General features: G+C 42.4%; 1 protein-coding gene and 2 long non-coding RNA genes across 3 annotated transcripts; 2 read left to right on the top strand and 1 right to left on the bottom strand.

The window, feature by feature from the left end:
• Nucleotides 1-4,645: 4,645 nt before the first annotated feature.
• LOC121843839 (ubiquitin carboxyl-terminal hydrolase 37-like) lies at nucleotides 4,646-9,522 on the bottom strand. Its single transcript, XM_042313705.1, has 10 exons — nucleotides 9,160-9,522; nucleotides 8,520-8,717; nucleotides 8,109-8,240; nucleotides 7,355-7,487; nucleotides 7,109-7,245; nucleotides 6,837-6,936; nucleotides 6,628-6,707; nucleotides 6,183-6,433; nucleotides 5,652-5,733; nucleotides 4,646-5,035 (listed from the first exon to the last, which is right to left on the bottom strand). The coding sequence occupies exons 2-10, from the start codon at nucleotides 8,651-8,653 to the stop codon at nucleotides 5,023-5,025; spliced, it is 1,062 nt and encodes a 353-aa protein (XP_042169639.1). The 5' UTR covers nucleotides 8,654-8,717; nucleotides 9,160-9,522; the 3' UTR covers nucleotides 4,646-5,022.
• Nucleotides 9,523-18,972: 9,450 nt separating this feature from the next.
• Nucleotides 18,973-20,858, top strand: LOC121843841. The gene is made up of 4 exons (XR_006081760.1): nucleotides 18,973-19,109; nucleotides 19,240-19,355; nucleotides 19,638-19,742; nucleotides 20,437-20,858. It is a non-coding gene; the product is annotated as an uncharacterized LOC121843841 (long non-coding RNA).
• Nucleotides 20,859-21,049: 191 nt separating this feature from the next.
• LOC121843842 lies at nucleotides 21,050-21,708 on the top strand. Its single transcript, XR_006081761.1, has 3 exons — nucleotides 21,050-21,185; nucleotides 21,305-21,447; nucleotides 21,650-21,708. It is a non-coding gene; the product is annotated as an uncharacterized LOC121843842 (long non-coding RNA).
• Nucleotides 21,709-22,546: the final 838 nt, after the last annotated feature.

The following is a 22,546-nucleotide window of genomic DNA, read 5'->3' as shown; positions in this document are numbered from 1 at the left end:
TTTGAAAAGGAATTGGTTGCTGTAAGCTACCAGTTGTTATCAGCTGCATCAGTTATCTGACTAAGCTCTCTTGCACTATCTATACCCTCTCCCTCTTTCTCTCCTTCTTAACTTCCTTCCCCCTCCAGGTGACAGATTTTAGCCCTCTCCAGTGCTCTCCAATAGTTGTCGCTGAGGCCGATTTTTTTACTTTTTATATTCACTCAATGACTGCCATGTTTTTGGATGACGTAATGATCTCGTTTCTGCTCAAATCAAATCAAATTGTATTGGTCACATACACATATTTACCAGATGTCAAATGCTGTGCAGTGTGCCCCCGATAAATGCGTTGGGTAGACCGTACCACCCTCTGGAGAGCCTCGTGCTGCTCCCTGTACCCACTGAGTGATGTGATGTGATGTTGGGCTGTGTAAACCGGAAGCAACCCGGATACAGATGTCCATGAATCTGCGTATGCCGAACGTGAATACCTTGAAAACAACAACATCTTGGACACAGTCTCCAGTTCTTATTTTACCTCAATGGTCTCCCCTAACTGCCCGTTAACATGCAGCTCCTAAAACTGGCAGCTCTCTGCCAACTTCCCCGACTGTGTCAGTGGGACAAGAATCATCTGCATCAGCCTATACCAGGGCAATGGGACCCTCAACACTTCTAGGGCAGTAGGCCCCAGGTCCAAGAATGTGACAAGGTTGGACTGTTCAAAGTAGGTAGAGCTGGTGGTAGTGGCCAGGTCAGGCAGCGTGGGTGTGTGTCTGGGCTTAGCGAAGGACTCTGTGGGGGTGGTTGTGAGCTTGGTTTCCCAAAAAAAGCATTTTTTGTCAAAGTCCATCGTTTCAACAATAGGATCCTATTGTTCTCAGATGAATTTACCCATAATATTGTGTTATATTATCAAACTAAGGCTGGTGGGAGTCATATCATGTATTATATTATCACACTAAGGCTGGTGGGAGTCATATCATGTATTATATTATCACACTAAGGCTGGTGGGAGTCATATCATGTATTATATTATCACACTAAGGCTGGTGGGAGTCATATCATGTAGTATATTATCACACTAAGACTGGTGGGAGTCATATCATGTAGTATATTATCACACTAAGGCTGGTGGGAGTCATATCATGTATTATTTTATTAAACTAAGGCTGGTGGGAGTCATATCATGTAGTATATTATCACACTAAGACTGGTGGGAGTCATATCATGTAGTATATTATCACACTAAGGCTGGTGGGAGTCATATCATGTATTATTTTATTAAACTAAGGCTGGTGGGAGTCATATCATGTAGTATATTATCACACTAAGGCTGGTGGGAGTCATATCATGTAGTATATTATCACACTAAGACTGGTGGGAGTCATATCATGTAGTATATTATCACACTAAGACTGGTGGGAGTCATATCATGTGTTATATTATCAAACTAAGGCTGGTGGGAGTCATATCATGTGTTATATTATCACACTAAGGCTGGTGGGAGTCATATCATGTGTTATATTATCAAACTAAGGCTGGTGGGAGTCATATCATGTATTATATTATCACACTAAGGCTGGTGGGAGTCATATCATGTATTATATTATCACACTAAGGCTGGTGGGAGTCATATCATGTAGTATATTATCACACTAAGACTGGTGGGAGTCATATCATGTATTATATTATCACACTAAGGCTGGTGGGAGTCATATCATGTGTTATATTATCAAACTAAGGCTGGTGGGAGTCATATCATGTATTATATTATCACACTAAGGCTGGTGGGAGTCATATCATGTATTATATTATCAAACTAAGGCTGGTGGGAGTCATATCATGTATTATATTATCACACTAAGGCTGGTGGGAGTCATATCATGTAGTATATTATCACACTAAGGCTGGTGGGAGTCATATCATGTATTATATTATCACACTAAGGCTGGTGGGAGTCATATCATGTATTATATTATCACACTAAGGCTGGTGGGAGTCATATCATGTAGTATATTATCACACTAAGGCTGGTGGGAGTCATATCATGTAGTATATTATCAAACTAAGACTGGTTGGAGTCATATCATGTAGTATATTATCACACTAAGGCTGGTGGGAGTCATATCATGTAGTATATTATCAAACTAAGACTGGTTGGAGTCATATCATGTAGTATATTATCAAACTAAGGCTGGTGGGAGTCATATCATGTATTGTATTATCAAACTAAGGCTGGTGGGAGTCATATCATGTAGTATATTATCACACTAAGGCTGGTGGGAGTCACGTGGTGGCCAGTGTTTCTAATCCACTGTGGTTGACTGATAAAGAGTTTCACTATCATACAGTATGTCAAGGTATGTTTATAATCGTTACGGACTGGGGAGTATTTCAGAAGAAAAATAAACTGAGTGGAACTAAACAGACATATTCATAGAGGAAACCCTGGTTCAGTCTGCTTTCCACCAGACTCTGGGAGATGAATAAACCTTTCAACAGGACAATAACCTAAAACAGAAGACCAAATATACACTGGAGTTGCTTTCCAAGAAGACAGTCAATGTTCCTGAGTGGCCAAGTTACAGTTTCAATAAATCTACTTGAATATGCTAACCTTCCCTATTATTGGTAATGGTGAGAGGTTAGCATGTCTTGGGGGTATGATATAAAATGCTAACCTCCCTATTATTAATGGTGAGAGGTTAGCATGTCTTGGGGGTATGATATAAAATGCTAACCTCCCCTATTATTGGTAATGGTGAGAGGTTAGCATGTCTTGGGGTATGATATAAAAATAACCTTCCTATTATTGGTAATGGTGAGAGGTTAGCATGTCTTGGGGGTATGATATAAAATGCTAACCTCCACTATTATTGGTAATGGTGAGAGGTTAGCATGTCTTGGGTGTATGATATAAAATGCTAACCTCCACTATTATTGGTAATGGTGAGAGGTTAGCATGTCTTGGGGGTATGATATAAAATGCTAACCTCCACTATTATTGGTAATGGTGAGAGGTTAGCATGTCTTGGGGGTATGATATAAAATGCTAACCTCCCCTATTATTGGTAATGGTGAGAGGTTAGCATGTCTTGGGGTTATGATATAAAATGCTAACCTCCACTATTATTGGTAATGGTGAGAGGTTAGCATGTCTTGGGGGTATGATATAAAATGCTAACATCCCCTATTATTGGTAATGGTGAGAGGTTAGCATGTCTTGGGGGTATGATATAAAATGCTAACCTCCCCTATTATTGGTAATGGTGAGAGGTTCGCATGTCTTGGGGGTATGATATAAAATGCTAACCTCCCCTATTATTGGTAATGGTGAGAGGTTAGCATGTCTTGGGGGTATGATATAAAATGCTAACCTCCCCTATTAATGGTAATGGTGAGAGGTTAGCATGTCTTGGGGGTATGATCCTCTGTAACTTTCTCACTCAACATTATTTACCATTCATTAAATTAAAGGTGACATTCTGTACAGTCACCACATATGAAACATTTGATCTCCAATCCAAAACGCTGGCGTATAGAGCCAAATGAAAAGTTGTAGCTTCACTGTCCAAATAAATACGTATGGGAGTGTACGTGAGATAAGAAAAGACAGTATGTCACGTCACACCGCCTTTAATAGTGACAGGTCACAATGGTACAGTAAGGGTGTGGCGTCATTGTAAACATCGTTGATATTAAGCATCTCAATCATTTCACGTGAAAGGGAAGGAGTTCCCATAGCTTGTTTGGTGACCCGTTACTCTACACACAGAACCAAGGTCACAACCATAGCCCAGCATTTTCATGTCTGTATTTATTCAAATGGATACAACTGGAGAGTAACTTCAAAAGATACTCATAGCATCTCTGAATCTTTGTGACATTCCTCCTCCAGACCTGATTGGGTGTTAGAAGGCTCCATTACAGCTGCTTCCCTTTGTCACGTTTCCTGTTAGGACCGGCCTGAATCCCAGACGATAAATCTTCCTGAGTTAAAGAGTTACAACGGTCAACAGAATCATCTTAAATGGGATTTTCTTACATTTGCTTGTCTTTATTAATATTGCAGGTCTTCCGGTGTGACCATGCTGAATAAGAGGTTAGACACCACAGTGTATTTCACAACAGGAGGATTTCAAACCAAACCAAATAGAAGGGAAGTTGTACCCTCTAAATAATCACACTCTCTATCCACCACATTTACATGTGTACTACATTTAGTGTGTATACTTTATACGCTTTATACATTAGGTGAAGTAGTCAAATCAAGGGCAGGTATTTATGACATAAGCTACTGAAAGAATGTTCATGCTAGTGTTGAAGAGCAGCATGATTGAAGTTGGGCTGAATGCTGCACCTGTTGAGGCAGGTCTGAGGGTGTTGGGGCTGGGTCTTGTTCTGCCCATGTTGAGGCTGGGCCTGGTTCTCCCCATGTTGAGGCTGGGCTGGGTGTGTTGATGTTGGGCCCAGTGCTGCCCCTGTTGTGGCTGGGCTCGGGGTTGTTGATGTTGGGCCAAATGCTACCCCTTTGAGGCAGGTATGTGAGGGTTGAGGCTGGGCTGGGGGTTTTGAGACTGGGCCTGGTAGTGCTGCCCCTGCTGTGGCTGGGCTCGGGGTTGTTGAATGCTACCCCTGTTGAGGCTGGGCTGGGGGTTTTGAGACTGGGCCTGGTACTACCCCTGTTGAGGCTGGGCTGGGGGTTTGAGGCTGGGCCTGGTACTACCCCTGTTGAGACAGGTCTGAGTGTTTGGAGGCTGGTCCAGGTGCTGCCCCTGTTTAGGCTGGGGCTGATGCTGGTGGCCCTGTTAGGCCCTGTGTGCTGGGGCCTCCCGCTCTATTGCCCTGTAGGGTGAAAGGAACCGTACACATAAATAGCAACACAAGAATATAGATGGCGAGAGTAAGCAGTACCTGAACATATAGAAGAGCATGTAGGCACTCCGGGCTCTGGTCCTCAGCACAGTGGCTTCATTGGACATTGACACCTGGCTGTCGTTACAGCAGAACCAGTTCCCACTGGCATGCAATATGTCACTAATGTAGTGCCCTGTAGAACAAGGAAGACAGACTAGAGGTCAAGGGTCAGGCTATTGTGGGTAATAGAGTGTTTTGTAACAGTTAAACAGGTCATTTGGGAGGTATTTTATCTGTTACATGTGTCAAGTTTTGAAATCAGAGATAAACAAATACATGTCGGCATATAATTAGGCATGCCTCTCCATTCTTTTCAATTAAATTGAGCAAACTCTAAACATATTGCAGTGCTTGTTGGGATGACACTTCACTCTGAAGCCTGCAGCCTTGCTAGCTTGGTCGAAGTGGCTGTTGGAGGGTCTAATTATCCCCTACCCCAGGGTTCCCCAAATTCCCCTGTTTGGCCTTCCTACAGTATATTTGCAGTCTACAAATGATTTGTAATTTTGTTCCACACCCCTTCCCATCTGGCTAAGAAAAAAACTGGACCCGAGGCTGAATGTAGTTGATGATCCCTGGCCTTCACCCTCGATAATTTTCACTCCCTCAACTTTGGGATACTTGTGTATACGGCAGAGGCACACGTGAACATGCAAGTTGAGATCCAAGGAGAAGGGAGTGATTTGGAATTCAGCTGATGTCATATGTATTGTGCATCTGCATGTGTGTGTTTGATGGTATTTAATTACCGGAGTTTGCGGAGCCTCCCAAATGAGAGACTACACCAGTCAGCTGGTAGTAACCATTCACTGACTGTACTGGCTTCTGCTTCTGTAAGAAAACACATGTGATCATAGGATTCTCATTTCCTCTACAGTCCACCACACTGTCTACAGTCTACTACAGTACTAGTCTACTACAGGTCTACTACATCGTGTACTCCTCATAACTATCTCAGTTTTCTGTCATAAATTATTTTTCACTGGTTTCACTCTCTCTCTCTCTCTCTCTCTCTCTCTCACCACTGAGGCAGTCAGCAACACTTTCCCTGGTTCCTGCTCATTTGAATCTGAGGGGTCAAATATACATATCAAGAGCTGTGAAAATGTGGTCACTTGTCTGAATTGCTCTGGTCTAAAACAGCTCCCATACATCACTAAAGATATCTGAGAAACATTTTAAATTGCAGCTTCCAGCTTCTCTGTCAGCAGGACCGTTTTGGGAGTGGGTGGTTTGTGTGGTGTTGGAGCAAGAATAGTGTTATGGTGCCATGAGCCTACCTGAACAGCAGAGGGCGCTGTCTTTGGCCTCTCCAGGTGGGCTGGAGACTTGGCTGGCGAGGGTCTGGGGGATGGACCCCTGGATGCTGGGGGCCTGGTTGGTGAGGGCCTGTGGGCTGGCACTGTGCAGGTGTGGCACCATGTCCCCACAGAGGGTGGAGAGCCTCAGCTCCGAAGGAAACAAAATAGGAGCCTCCAGCTTCTCCAACCCCCCAGGTCCTCCAAACCTCTTCAGATGCAGAACCAGCACACTGCCCAGAAACAGAGAGGAAGAGAGATGAACAGACAGACAATGAAACCAGTCAACAAAGTAACAGATGAGTGAAATTTGTTTGGTGGTGCTCACCTCTAAGTCCTACAACCTGCTCAGGAAGGTAACTACTCCTAAAGACTCAGGACATTAAACACTGCTAGTACTATGAGAGGTTATAAAGGGACAACTCACAGAGGCAGTGAGTGGAACTGCTCCACCTTTGAGGCGTGGAGGCCTTTACAGCCCTCACATGTGAATTCAACCTTTTCACTCTGGTTAGAAACAAAAGCATTACATAATGAATGATACCACTACAATAATAAGATAGTGTATTCTGAGGCAGTGGGCAGCTTGCCCTGGGTGTTAGTCTCTACATGCAGGGCTGAGCCCTAAGTGCTGACTTTGAAAGTGAGTGCTAGGCTGCTCAGCAAGGTGCGCTCAGGGCTGAAGTCCAATGAGAGGTGGTTGTAGTCCTCTCTGGTAGACGACTCGCGCCCACAGCTTCAGAAGCAGGACAAAGAGAAGAAAAATGCATCAAGTCTGTTTCTGTTTTAGGTCTCTACAATGTTTCTGTTATGCCATGTGTTTTGTAATATTAATATATACTGTATATATATATATTTAGAAAGATCATGTTCTCAGTAGATACATTACAACCAATGGGAGCTCTTACCTGGTACATGTGCGCACCGACACAAGTTGGAACTCCAGCTGGGAAACAGGGCAGGTATAGTTCATCCCGAGTGTCTTCAGAATCATGCCCTCCTCCTTCAGCAGGCACAGCATATTGACAAGTAACTCATGTGCATCCTATGATGAGGAAGAGAAAGAAACACACCAAGATAAAAGCAAATTAAAAAGAGAAAATGAACCCTTGCAAGAAGAGCACTCGTACACAAGAGAGTAGTGCCTCAGTTACCTGTTGCGTGTCCCCCAGATACTTCAAATCGTATCCCGACAAGGAGTACTTGACCTTCCACATGAGGTCTGCTTTTGAGGCCTGGTTTGCCACACTGTCAGGTAGACCCGAACGGTGCACATCAAACAGACACCTGTAGGGGAGACAGAGAGTAAGTTAGCAGCTGACTGGATGGTGTCAACCTACTGGTTTACGCCTGAAGAGGCAGATGAGTAAATACAAATATGTTTTATCTAGTGGCACCCCATCATTAGAATTTTTTCATTCGATTTGATGCAATTTCACCTTTGAGGACGGACAATGAAGCCAAACAACAAAAATGTGTTGTTTATTCTCCTAAGACATTTGGTTTGGATACTGCTCTCAATTCCAGAGCATTTTAAAAAACTACCAAATTTCCCACGGTAAGTTGGAATGTTCAGTCAATGAGCATTATGGGTCATGTAGTCATTCTACACTTTCCAAATTGGCCTACAAAATGCCTACATCATAATCAGTGTGTCATTGTTGTTCCTCTTGGTTATGAAGATCCAAAAACAAAAAGAAACTGGAAAATAAACCATAAATACAATACACAGCAAAATATGAAGTGGTTAAGGTTAGGAAAAGGGTTAGGATTAGTGAAAGTGCTATCATAACCTGCTACGACAATCCCTTTCTGTAGAAGTGGAGTGAAAAGAATGTCCCTTCTTTAATTTATGACCACAATTAATGGGTGTGTGGGGTGAGTGTCTGCTTTTGAGCCTTCCCTTACCTGAGCAGGTTGGAGAAGGGGGAGGAGCTCCAGAGTTGTTCCTGGTGCAGGATTTCCTTTGAGAAGGACGGCAGGACCAGGAGGCACTGCAGGGTGGCGTTAAGGAAGCAAGTGTTGCCAATGTTAGGCAACCTGTGAAGAAGAAGCAGCCATAAGTACACACATAGAGATTAATCATAACCTTCATATCTCTATAAAGTGATGATAATGGCAGGGGATAAGGGATACATTATATTTAACACAAAGAAGTGGATGTCCTTTAGACCAAGATTGACATAATTCATGGGTTTATAAATATCTAATAAAACGGACATGCTAGATAGTAAGCCTTATCCCCATAGTATATCAGACACTGATCTCTAAACAATAAAGAACTTATATTCAATGCATTTGCAGTGTGTTGTGGTTTACCCAAGAAGTTCCATGTTGACCAGTGCCACCTGTTCTCCTCTGGCCCCCTGGGTCTCTTCTGACCCTCTGGTGGCTGAGCTGGTCCTGGGAAGAGTCATGCTTCTGGTGGCTGAGCTGGCCCTGGGAAGAGTCATGCTTCTGGTGGCTGAGACTGGTCTCTGGGGCCTTGGACTAGAGTGGTCCTGAAGAGACAGAGGTCTGGAGGAAGGAGAGAAACAGGTCTTACGCCTCCAACACAGAGATATTATCACTCTACACAGTCTCTCTATTAAATACTGTACTGTACTATAAACACAGCTGAGTACTGCTGTCTTAATCAATGCAGTGTACCAAGTAGACCAGGCCAATAGGTTAGTACTCTCTTTATCCACTAGATGTAGACAGAAGAGGCTAAAACTACAGTTTCAGGAAAATAACTTTCTGGGACTGTGTTTATCAAGTGTCTCAGAGTAGGAGTCTGATCTAGGACCAGTTTTGCATTTTAGATCATAGATCAATGAATCAGATTATTATGGACAGAGAGGACCTGATCCTAGATTAGCACTCATACTGTTGATTAACACTGGCCCTGGTCTGGTAGCACTAAACCCAAATCTCCAAAGAGACTCTAGGATGGCACTGTACTTTATGTCTGGATTACCTGACTGTTGTGCCCTCCTGACTGGTGTCTCCATGACGGTCCAGAGGGTTGGTAGGAGAGGGAGAACTAGGGTGGGACACCACTGGAGAGGATTTCACTGGGGAAGGGTTTTTGGCAGGTGACCGGGGTACAGAGGGTTGTTTAGCAGGAGAGCAAGGCTGAGAGGAACATTTAACAGGAGAGGGAGGTGGATGGAGGGAGGAGAGTTGGTCAGAGGGTGAGGGGTCAGAGGTAGCAGAGCCATTCCGTTCAGAACAGTCAGATGGAATTGGAGAGGGGGATGAAGTGCCCCTCTCCTTCTTCTTTCTTGTCTTCTGCTCCACATCAACTGAATTTGCCTTCTGACATTTTTTCTGTTGACAAGAAAATGTGATAGTGCTAAATACTTTTCCCCAGATCCCCAGCCAATGGAAGAGGGGTCATAAGAGTAGGAAGAGAGGTTGGCCTAAATGGAGAATCATAGGTATCTATCCTAAACCTCAAATAACACAGTATAGACAGGTTACATTGAGTGACATTTGCAATAGCCGAACTTCATGTACATTTCATGTACACTTTTTACGTATTCGTCAATCAGAATGTCATTTTACTTTTATTCTTCCCACTTGGTTTAAGAGAAAAATACTACTCCAGAATTATAGTAGTTGTTAATTGATTAAATGATCTGATGTCATACCTTTTTGCACCAGCAGAAACAAGCCATGTCGATAACCAATGAAGACTGATACATTTCCACATTAACCCATTGTTCAAATTGGCTTTAAGACCATTGTGATGTCATCGGTCATGTATGACACCACCATCTGGCAACCCAATCTATAACATTTTAAAATATATTGTTCAATGAACAAATATGTTTTATTGAAGAGCAAAGTTATGCAGTATACATACAATATTGTAGATAATATGCTCCATTGTATTCTTGTTTCTTTTTACATCCATTTTTTGTATGTTTCATTAAACGTAGGACCACAATAAAGGCATTTTAAGTGCCTTCATCTTCATCTTCCTAGTTTTTTGATAGCTTCCATGTTGTTTTTGGTTTGGTCATCGGTTTATTTAAATACTAAATGTTTTTCTCTTATTCACCAGCAGATGGACAAAGGGTTGGTTTAAGATAATGTGAACAGGTGGTAGAGATTTAGCCTAAACCTCAAACAACAATCCAGATTGGTTAAGGACAGTTTTCCGTAGTCAATCTTGCCCTGAGGGCAGCTCTGTCTCAAGGACATAATGAATGTGATTGGTTCAATTAAAGCTCAATGGTCAGTGGGCAGAGCTTACAGTGCCCAGTGCGTGTTAAATACACTTGCTAGGTGATAAATTGGTGTTGAATGGAAGGCATAACACAAGGTTGCTGTCATGAATTTTGTTTTCTAACCTCACTCCAACCACTTTTGTTTTCCTAAACCCCAACCCTAGCTAGAGTCCCAGGTCTGTTAGTGCTGTCTTGCCAACTCCTACTAAGAGTCCCAGGTCTGTTTAGTGCTGTCTAGCCAACTCCTACTTGCTAAAGGTCTGTTTAGTGCTGTCTTCCAACTCCTACTAGCTAGAGTCCCATGTCTGTTTAGTGCTATCTTGCCAACTCCTACTAGCTAGAGTCCCAGGTCTGTTTAGTGCTGTCTTGCCAACTCCTACTAGCTAGAGTCCCAGGTCTGTTTAGTGCTGTCTAGCCAACTCCTACTAGCTAGAGTCCCAGGTCTGTTTAGTGCTGTCTTGCCAACTCCTACTAGCTAGAGTCCCAGGTCTGTTTAGTGCTGTCTTGCCAACTCCTACTAGCTAGAGTCCCAGGTCTGTTTAGTGCTGTCTTGCCAACTCCTACTAGCTAGAGTCCCAGGTCTGTTTAGTGCTGTCTTGCCAACTCCTACTAGCTAGAGTCTCAGGTCTGTTTAGTGCTGTCTGGCCAACTCCTACTAGCTAGAGTCCCAGGTCTGTTTAGTGCTGTCTGGCCAACTCCTACTAGCTAGAGTCCCAGGTCTGTTTCGTGCTGTCTTGCCAACTCCTACTAGCTAGAGTCCCAGGTCTGTTTAGTGCTGTCTGGCCAACTCCTACTAGCTAGAGTCCCAGGTCTGTTTAGTGTCAGACATTGTTGCCATTAACGCTCGTTAGAGCTAGTTTGACCACCAGAGAGCATATTTGAGAAACATTTAACCGTTTTTAATATGAAACTAATCGTTGGATAACAGATCTGCTCTCGGACCTCATTTACATACGTTACTGTGTGTGTTTCGATTCTCTCTCGCACAAATACACACATACACGCTCACCCTCTATAACCACTCTTTATATTTACAGTGGTGATGCACAGCTGGAGGCATTTTGTTGTGAATTCTGAAAACAAGCCAACCTAACTCAGAAATACATTTCACTTGTTGCCATGGTGAATAATCCAATAATAATTGGTTGGACACATGAAAGGAAACAAAGAGTTTACCGGAAACTCAAAAATCGATACAGATCAACAAATTACAATAGTATATCGAATTACATTTAGAAGATTCTAAAGTAATATATAATGGGCTTTTATACAATGATAATGCAGGGATAATAATATATTCATATATTTGTAGGGGTTGGGCAAATCTGGTTTTAGAGTCCTTAAGCATTGAATACATTGAAGTTTGCGCATTTTGGCCTTTGGGCTACACTTTACAATAGGACTCATCTTTGACTGCCTGCAACATCTACAGTGGTACAATATAAATATTTTTTTGAATTACTTTTTAAAAATGTATATGTTTATTAAGTTGTCTTGCTTTTCTCAGAGCAGCACAAAAAGATGCTTCATTCCTTACATAAGGGAGAGCAGGCCATGTCAAGACTTTCTCAGTGACCTCAAGGACTCATTAACTCTGTCTTGAATGTTTTTTCGGGTTGCATCAGTCTTGGTCACAGTATTAATGATGAACACCTGGAGGTTCACTGGTCAGCCACATTTGCCTCAGCATCAATCCCAGTTGGGGCGGCATGTAGTCTAGTGGTTAGAGTGTTGGGCCAGTAACCGGAAGGTTGTTGAATCAAATCCCTGAGCTGACAAAGTAAAAATCTGTTGTTCTGTCCCTGAACAAGGCAGTTAACCCACTGTTCCTAGGACATCATTGTAAATAAGAATTTGTTCTTAAATGACTTGTCTAGTTAAAAAAATACAAGTATCTGTTTCTGCAAATAATGAGTGATACTGATTCACGTGCACCTTCATCAGATGAGCAGTATGGTACTGCTCTGCGTCCCCATTGATTGTGGTGTCCTATGATAGAAATGGTAGATCAATTAAGAATTAAAAGTGACTCCAACACACAAATTCTGCATAATGAAACATGTTTTAAGAATGTAGCAAAACCAACCTCTTTCATGGGAACCATGTGTTTTAGGGGTGTGGCCCGTTGTCCAGTCCTTTGTCCACCATCTCCACGGATGGTTGTCTACATGGTCGTATGCTCTGCAAGAACACATTCATGTTTTTAGTACACAAGTATCTATTGTATTCTACAGTATTCCTACTCATATATGTTAAGAATATAATTAAACATTTTCATTTCTCTTAGAATAAAAACCTAATCTAACTGCAGTTTCAGTCAGTAATATGCTACTGTCCAGTTACAGCTTCGTCTGACCAAGTGGAAACAAAAAAATAGGTGTCTTTTTCGGAAGTGTGTGCAGGACAGAGAAATAGCAATACCGACATTATTGTTTTACATTCAATCACCTTCTTCATCCTCATCATTCAGTTCATTGAAATCCAATTTTGAATGCACAATTATCAGTTCCTATTTGGTTTATACCACCCATTCATTGACAGCATTAATTCAGGTAGAGACACATTAGACCTTGGGACCCAAAAGCATAATCAGTCCTCTGACTCCCCCTTGTGGTGGTCTGGAGCAATGATGCAGTAACGCAGGGTAACATACTAAACCACAAATGACCTCTAAATCCTGTGGCATAATCTCAAAATGTTTAATAGAGGAAGTACAGTAAATCACACAGACACAGGACAGTCTAGGGAGAAGACACAGCTACAGATGTATATTAGAGTTGAGGTTAGAACAATACGTTACTGTATTTGACCACACTCACACCCCCACACACATTAAATAGGTGAGAGTAACCTGTAGTATCATACCGTTATTTGTCCCAATCCTGGATGACACAGTAAAACACATTACCAAAGATCTTTAATAATGTATGATTCAGTACATGTTCAGTGGTGGAAGAGACCCTCTGGAGTTGCTGCAGTGTGTCTGGGGCTGCTGTGTGTTCTCCTACTGGCTGGGATCATAGGCCTGTCTGTCTACTGTAAGTTTAGCATGTTTTTACTGAGACTTAAGTAGCCTACTTAATTATACTTACTCATTAATGGTGTTTTAGTTTCATGTTTGATGAACTTTTCCTTTTTACAGATGGAGTCATTGATCATTACGACTCAACCGAGAGAGACCAGCTACAGACCAGTTACAACACCCTGACTGAAGAGAGAGACCAGCTACAGGACAGCAACAGCCTTCTGACTAAAGAGAGAGACCAGCTACAGGACAGCACCAGCCTTCTGACTAAAGAGAGAGACCAGCTACAGACCAGTTACAACAACCTGATTAAAGTTAGAGACCAGCTACAGACAGAGAGATTTTCTTAGTGGGAGGCTTACCAATCTCAGTGAGTAAACCTACAGTCATACATTTTCATAAATCCCACACACTTTATCGTGTGTCTGAAAGTATCCAGCGTGATACGTTGAAGGAAATTCATGTTTTCATCTTGAAGAACAAACCTGTCCTGAAGGCTGGCAGAAATTAAAATCCAGTTGGTACTTCCTGTCTACTGAGACTAAAACCTGGAAGGAGAGCAGACCTGGTGATTAGATAGAGAGAGAGAGATAGATATGATCATGCATATACTGTACATAAATATATTTACTGTATATATTTATCTTTCTCAACGAAAGACATTTCTCTTCAACCTCAAGAAGAGAGTCTGGATTGGTCTGACTGACTCTGTTATTGAGGGGACCTGGAAATGGGTGGACGGCACCACACTGACCACAAGGTGAGAGATGATAACTAATCTGTCAATAAGGCTCCATTCAAAAAGGTTCTATACAGGTTATTGTCACTGATGGCAGCAATCAACAAAGTTAACTTTAATATGAAACATGTCTGTATATTATTCAGGATTGTGATGTTCTAACTGTGATGTCTTATAGTTTTTAACCCTGTAGGTCCTGGTATTAACCATGGCATCTGACTGTTGTTAACCCTGTAGGTACTGGTATTAACCATGATATCTGACTGTTGTTAACCCTGTAGGTACTGGTATTAACCATTATATCTGACTGTTTTTAAACCTGTAGGTACTGGTATTAACCATGATATCTGACTGTTTTTAACCCTGTAGGTACTGGTATTAACCATGATATCTGACTGTTGTTAACCCTGTAGGTACTGGTATTAACCATTATATCTGACTGTTTTTAAACCTGTAGGTACTGGTATTAACCATGATATCTGACTGTTTTTAACCCTGTAGGTACTGGTATTAACCATGATATCTGACTGTTGTTAACCCTGTAGGTACTGGTATTAACCATGATATCTGACTGTTTTTAACCCTGTAGGTACTGGTATTAACCATGATATCTGACTGTTTTTAACCCTGTAGGTACTGGTATTAACCATGATATCTGACTGTTTTTAACCCTGTAGGTACTGGTATTAACCATGATATCTGACTGTTTTTAACCCTGTAGGTACTGGTATTAACCATGATATCAGACTGTTGTTAACCCTGTAGGTACTGGTATTAACCATGATATCAGACTGTTGTTAACCCTGTAGGTACTGGTATTAACCATGATATCTGACTGTTGTTAACCCTGTAGGTACTGGTATTAACCATGATATCTGACTGTTTTTAACCCTGTAGGTACTGGTATTAACCATGATATCTGACTGTGTTTAACCCTGTAGGTAGTGATATTAACCATGATTTCTGACTGTTTTTGACCCTGTAGGTACTGGTATTAACCATGATTTCTGACTGTGTTTAACCCTGTAGGTACTGGTCTCCACATCAGCCTGATAATGGTGATGGCAAACACATACAGACAGCAGCCTTCAATGTACACAACTTCCTCCTTCATTCTCTCTCTCTCTGTCTTTCTCTCACACACGCTCACACATGCACATACACAAATGCATACACATATTGTTGTATTTGTTTGTAGTTCAACATGAAGTCAGTACATTTTACATTGAGCATACACATCATTTCCAATTAAAATATATTCAACAGATATTTACATGCTCCAATTTAGGCCTGGTGATGACATTCTCAACAGTACCAAACCACTATTACATACACTGTATAGGAGGTGACTGTATCACCAACCAATGAGTGTAGTAGAGATATCAAAGGATGTTACCTAATCATATTTGACAGTCAGTCTTTGTTGTCAAGTTACATATAAGCACAATAGCAAATGCTCATATTTGACTGTTGTTCCCCCATATGGGTCCCAAAAGAGGGAAGTGAAGTGAAGTGGATATTTTCAGTGGTTCAACCAGCTGTCACTCAACCAATCAGGTTGATCCTCACTGGTTAAGCATACCCACCCTCAATATCCATGTGGTGCAATCTTGTGGTGTAAAATCTATTGTCTGGACATTATAATGACCCATGTTTATAGTCCTGGACCTCCTGAACATGTTGATGTATATTTGGGAGTAAACAGAGGGTCAAAATCAGCAGAAAGGTGAAAGGAAGGAGGAGTTCTGGAAACTCCCTGAATTATCTTGGGGCTGTTACATATGATATTTAATATATGTTAACAACTAGTCTTTGTTCTCCACTTCCCCTCTATGATCTATATCTTCCTGGTATGACAGTGTCCTGTCCATCATCACAAATAGCAAGTCCCGTTCCCTGGACAGGAGGACTGTGTTGAGATATACTCTGGACAAGATGAACATGTAGGGACATGGAATGATTTATATTTTTCTGCAGAAAATGGTTTAACAATAACCACTGTAACAATCTCACACACACACACACATACACACACACACACATACACACACGGACAAAAGTGGTGAGGGTAGGCAACAACATCTCCCCCCCGCTGATCCTCAACACTGGGGCCCCACAAGGGTGCGTTCTGAGCCCTCTCCTGTACTCCCTGTTCACCCACGACTGCGTGGCCATGCACGCCTGCAAATCAATCATCAAGTTTGCGGACGACACAACAGTGGTAGGCTTGATTACCAACAACGACGAGACGGCCTACAGGGAGGAGGTGAGGGCCCTCGGAGTGTGGTGTCAGGAAAATAACCTCACACTCAACGTCAACAAAACTAAGGAGATGATTGTGGACTTCAGGAAACAGCAGAGGGAACACCCCCCCATCCACATCGATGGAACAGTAGTGGAGAGGGTAGCAAGTTTTAAGTTCCTCGGCATACACATCACAGACAAACTGAATTGGTCCACTCACACAGACAGCATCGTGAGGAAGGCGCAGCAGCGCCTCTTCAACCTCAGGAGGCTGAAGAAATTCGGCTTGTCACCAAAAGCACTCACAAACTTCTACAGATGCACAATCGAGAGCATCCTGGCGGGCTGTATCACCGCCTGGTATGGCAACTGCACCGCCCTCAACCGTAAGGCTCTCCAGAGGGTAGTGAGGTCTGCACAACGCATCACCGGGGGCAAACTACCTGCCCTCCAGGACACCTACACCACCCGATGTTACAGGAAGGCCATAAAGATCATCAAGGACAACAACCACCCGAGCTACTGCCTGTTCACCCCGTTGTCATCCAGAAGGCGAGGTCAGTACAGGTGCATCAAAGCTGGGACCGAGAGACTGAAAAACAGCTTCTATCTCAAGGCCATCAGACTGTTAAACAGCCACCACTAACATTGAGTGGCTACTGCCAACACACTGTCAATGACACTGACTCTACTCCAGCCACTTTAATCATGGGAATTGATGGGAAATGATGTAAATATATCACTAGCCACTTTAAACAATGCTACCTTATATAATGTTACTTACCCTACATTATTCATCTCATATGCATACGCAGATACTGTACTCTATATCATCGACTGCATCCTTATGTAATACATGTATCACTAGCCACTTTAACTATGCCACTTGGTTTACATACTCATCTCATATGTATATACTGTACTCGATATCATCTACTGTATCTTGCCTATGCTGCTCTGTACCATCACTCATTCATATATCCTTATGTACATATTCTTTATCCCCTTACACTGTGTATGACAGTAGTTTTTTTGGAATTGTTAGTTAGATTACTTGTTCGTTATTACTGCATTGTCGGAACTAGAAGCACAAGCATTTCGCTACACTCGCATTAACATCTGCTAACCATGTGTATGTGACAAATAACATTTGATTTGATTTGATTTGAAGTACGCTCACTAGTATGCCAACTTGTTCTATTTTTGTATTAGCATAGCCACAACTACCCGTGTCATTTTGTTGATAATTCCCTAGAGTTAACGCCGACAGCAATCACACAGACAGAGACAAACAGATGATTCAGAGATATCATAAGAAGCAGAGACTTAACGTATAGAGGGCTTGCAGTTGATGTACGACGCCTCCTGGTGGCCATGTTGGAATACCACCACATTAATTATAGAAGCAGAGACTTAATGTATAGTAGACGTACATAGAAAGAAAGACCCAGGCATTGTTAAAGATGTCAAAGGTCAACTATGCTGAACCAGATAGGAACAAGAAGGTCAAGTTTGACAGAGGTGAGATGGAGGAGAGGATTGTGGATATCTACGTCAGTGCAGACACCCTGAGAGACGGTGAGACCAGCACCAAGAGAGAAGAGACAGCAGACTCTGCTCCTAATAATGGACCAGGAGACCAGCAATCAGGTAACACACACACACACACACACACACACACCGAGGAGAGTGAAACAGAGACCCTTCACTCAGGTAGGAACTAAGAAAACTCTGTCACGGAGACTGAAACACTCTAGTGATAACACACAATCACAGCGACTCAGGCAGATTACACACACACACACACACACACACACACACACACACACACACACACACACACACACACACACACACACACACACACACACACACACACACACACACACACACACACAATAACAACGTAAACGTCTCTTGTTTGTTTCCACAGAGCCTGATAGCTCAGGGAAGAGACCCTTTCTAGTTGCTGCAGTGTTTCTGGGGCTGCTGTGTGTTCTACTGGCTGGGATCATAGGCCTGTCTGTCTACTGTGAGTTTGTGTTCATTGAGTTCATTGATTATCACCTAGTTGTAAGACGTGCAGGTTATTAGGCCTATTTACCTGGTGTTTTACCAAGTAACTATGTGTTTATACTTTGTAGATAACAGAGACATCACAGATTCTGAGGATAAAAGGAACAACTTCTTCCAGAGTTTTTCCCTTTATAAGACTAACACAACTGCAGAGAGAGACCAGCTACAGACCAGATACAACAACCTGACTGAAGAGAGAGACCAGCTACAGACCAGATACAACAACCGGACTAAAGAAAGAGACCAGTTACAGACCAGATACAACAACATGACTGAAGAGAGAGACCAGCTACAGACCAGATACAACAACCTGACTAAAGAGAGAGACCAGTTACAGACCAGATACAACAACATGACTAAAGAGAGAGACCAGTTACAGACCAGATACAACAACCTGACTAAAGAGAGAGACCAGTTACAAACCAGATACAACAACCTGACTAAAGAGAGAGACCAGTTACAGACCAGATACAACAACCTGACTAAAGAGAGAGACCAGTTACAGACCAGATACAACAACCTGACTGAAGAGAGAGACCAGTTACAGACCAGATACAACAACCTGACTAAAGAGAAAGGCCATATTCAGGCAAAGCTTTTTGTGATAGGTGAGATATAAATAAATTAGAAGTAAAATAAACAGTAATTATATATCAATGGGTTATATTATATATCAATGAGTATGAAGATACTGGCTATGTTTCTCAATGTGTACACCTTTGCTCTACAACTGAGCAGCATTTTCAAAAGGGATGGAGAAACTTTGACTACAGTTGTACTTCCTCTCTACTAAGAAGAAAACCTGGGAGTAGAGAGAAGCAGTCCTGGTGATCATAAACAGCAGAGAGGAACAGGTGAGTGGGAGGGAGGGAAGTGGAGGTGAGAGAGAAGAGAGAGAGAGGTGAGAGAGGGGGGATATGGAGAAGGGTAGAGAGAGGGATAGGGAGAGAGGTAAGAGAGATAGAGAGAGGGGGTGTAGAGGGAGGGGAGAGGTGAGAGAGAAGAGAGCGAGAGAGGGGGAGAGAGGAGCAGACCTGGTGATCATTAACAGCATAGAGGAACAGGTGTGAGAGAGAGAGAGGTTGAGAGTGGTTGAGCAAGTATTTCCATCAGTACACTAATATATTTCTCAACAGCTGACCATTTCTCTTCAACCTCCACCTGAGAGTCTGGATTGGTCTGACTGACTCTGTTACTGAGGAGACCTGGAAGTAGGTGGATGGCACAACAATGACCACAGGGTGAGAGATTTGAACATTTTACCTTGTGATATGGAGATAAAAAAACAACAATGATATTTTGCTTCTGTCACACCCTGACCATAGTTTGCTTTGTATGTTTCTATGTTTTGTTTGGTCAGGGTGTGATCTGAGTGGGCATTCTATGTTGTGTGTCTAGTTTGTCTGTTTCTGTGTTTGGCCTGATATGGTTCTCAATCAGAGGCAGGTGTTAGTCATTGTCTCTGATTGGGAACCATATTTAGGTAGCCTTTTTGGTGTTGGGGATTGTGGGTGATTGTCCTTATGTCCTTGTTCTGTCTGTGTCACTTAGCACCAGTATTAGGCTGTTTCGGTTTTCGTTTATTGTATTTGATTCGTGTTTACTTTGTTTTCATTAAACATGGATCGCAATAGCCACGCCACATTTTGGTCTGACTCTCTTTCACGTACAGAAAACCGTGACAGCTTCCAATCATATTCATCAAAATGTATGTTTAAAAATAATGAATGTAATTCAATGAGAACTAGAGATGTGTTATAGAAACCAGGTAATATTGACACATGAACATGGAAAAAAAATGTATTGATGGTCTTGATAATGGTATGATCATCTTACAGAGTGTGTCTTTTAAGCTGAGAAAACATAGGACTGTATATAATTGAGGAGGATGTTTTTACCACATTTTCTGACTGTCTGGTTCTCTGTGTTGTTTAGGTACTGGGGGAAAGGACAGCCTGATGATAGAGTGCAGGAGGGCTGTGTTGAGATTTACTATGGACAAGCTGACCCTGTACAGACATGGAATGATGACAATTGTACCAAATATCATAACTGGATCTATGAGAAAGCGGTGGTACAATAACCTTCTGTCTATCTGTCTGTCTGTCTGTCTGTCTGTCTCTCTCCCCTTTCTCTCTTCTTTCCCACAGTTATTATGTTAATGGTTGTGTTGGTTCCACTTATCTGGGCTCCGTTATTTACTTAACAGATAAGGAATACTTCAAATGTGAGAAACAACCTGACTAAAGAAAGAGACCAGCTACAGTCCAGTTACAACAACCTGACTAAAGAAAGAGACCAGCTACAGTCCAGTTACAACAAACTGACTAAAGAGAGAGACCAGCTACAGTCCAGTTACAACACACTGACTAAAGAGAGAGACCAGCTACAGTCCAGTTACAACAAACTGACTAAAGAGAGAGACCAGCTACAGTCCAGTTACAACAAACTGACTAAAGAGAGAGACCAGCTACAGTCCAGTTACAACAACCTGACTAAAGAGAGAGACCAGCTACAGTCCAGTTACAACACACTGACTAAAGAGAGAGACCAGCTACAGACCAGTTACAACAACCTGACTAAAGAGAGAGACCAGCTACAGGCCAGTTACAACAACCTGATTAAAGAGAGAGACCAGCTACAGACTGAGAGAGATTTTCTTAATGGGAGGCTTACCAATCTCAGTGAGTAAACATACAGTAGTACATTGTCATTAATCCCACATACTTTATCGTGTGTCTGTATTCATTCATAAAATATCCAGTGTTTTAAGTTGAAGGAGATTCATGTTTTCATCTTCAAGAACAAAACTGTCCTGCTGGCTGGCAGAAGTTTGAATCCAGTTGGTACTTCCTGTCTACTGAGACTAAAACCTGGAAGGAGAGCAGAGAGGACTGTCTGGAGAGAGGAGCAGACCTGGTTATCATAAACAGTGATATGGAACAGGTGTGTGTGTGTGTGTGTGTACTGGTATTAACCATGATATCTGACTGTTGTTAACCCTGTAGGTACTGGTATTAGCCATGATATCTGACTGTTGTTACCCCTGTGGTATTCCAAACAGCCTGATAATACAGGTCCTAATGGGGACTGTTACGTTCCCCAGATTATGTGTTGTAGATTGTGTATTTGCATGTGTTTATTTCAGGAAATGGCTTCCTGAAATCCCTCAAGCAGCTGATTGGTCGACTCCAGGGCTAATTGGAGAGCTGACCCCGCCCCCTCGTCAAGACACAGCTGTCTCCAATTTCCCATTCCTTCAGAAGCTATATAAAAGCCAGTGTTCTGTTCAGGAGATCTCTTCTTTTTGCTAGAGAGATTTGCTGGGAGGTCATTGTAGAGATTGTGATAGAGGTTGATTTTGCTGGGAGTACATTGCTGGAAAGTGGTATGTTCTGTGAGTTTGTTGCTCAGAAAGAGCTTATTTGATGTCCTTTGTTTCTTAGTTTGTTTGTGAAATAGTTTAATATTCTGTTTCATTTGTTCCCAGGGGGGAAGGGGAAGGCACCTAGGGAGTGCTTAGGCAAGAGGCCCGCGGGCATACATATACCCGTAGCATATTCGCTGTCTAGACACACTAGGTAAGACCTGGGCGGACCACCCCTTGTATTTTGGTTAGGGCACCAGGTGGTGCTAAATTAGGTAAGTAGTGGGTAGGCAGGTAAGATAGGAGAGCGGGGGGCTTTGAGATTTACTTTCTTTGCTTTGGTTCCGTCCAGCCCCTTTTCCCCATATTACCGTGTAAAGGAATAAAGTCCTTGTAAACGGTACCACATTCTGCCTGTTGTCATTCTTACTTGCACCTACAGTCCATACCTTTTTCGCTTCACGGAGAGTTTAGATGTAGCAGGGTGTTGTGTTCCCTCTTCATAGAGGCGTTCGTAACAGGGACGAGGACAGTGCTGAGATACACAAAGACCAGAGTCCTCGAAAGTCATGGAATGACTTGTCATGTGGCAGCAAACGGACCTGGATTTGTGAGAAAGTGCTTTAACATCTCCATGACAACATGCTGTAACACATTCTGTAAACCACAGTGCACACA

Source organism: Oncorhynchus tshawytscha, unplaced genomic scaffold, assembly GCF_018296145.1.
Source record: "Oncorhynchus tshawytscha isolate Ot180627B unplaced genomic scaffold, Otsh_v2.0 Un_contig_9683_pilon_pilon, whole genome shotgun sequence".
NCBI classification, from domain to species: domain Eukaryota; kingdom Metazoa; phylum Chordata; class Actinopteri; order Salmoniformes; family Salmonidae; genus Oncorhynchus; species Oncorhynchus tshawytscha.
This window is presented reverse-complemented; position numbering and strand designations above follow the sequence as displayed.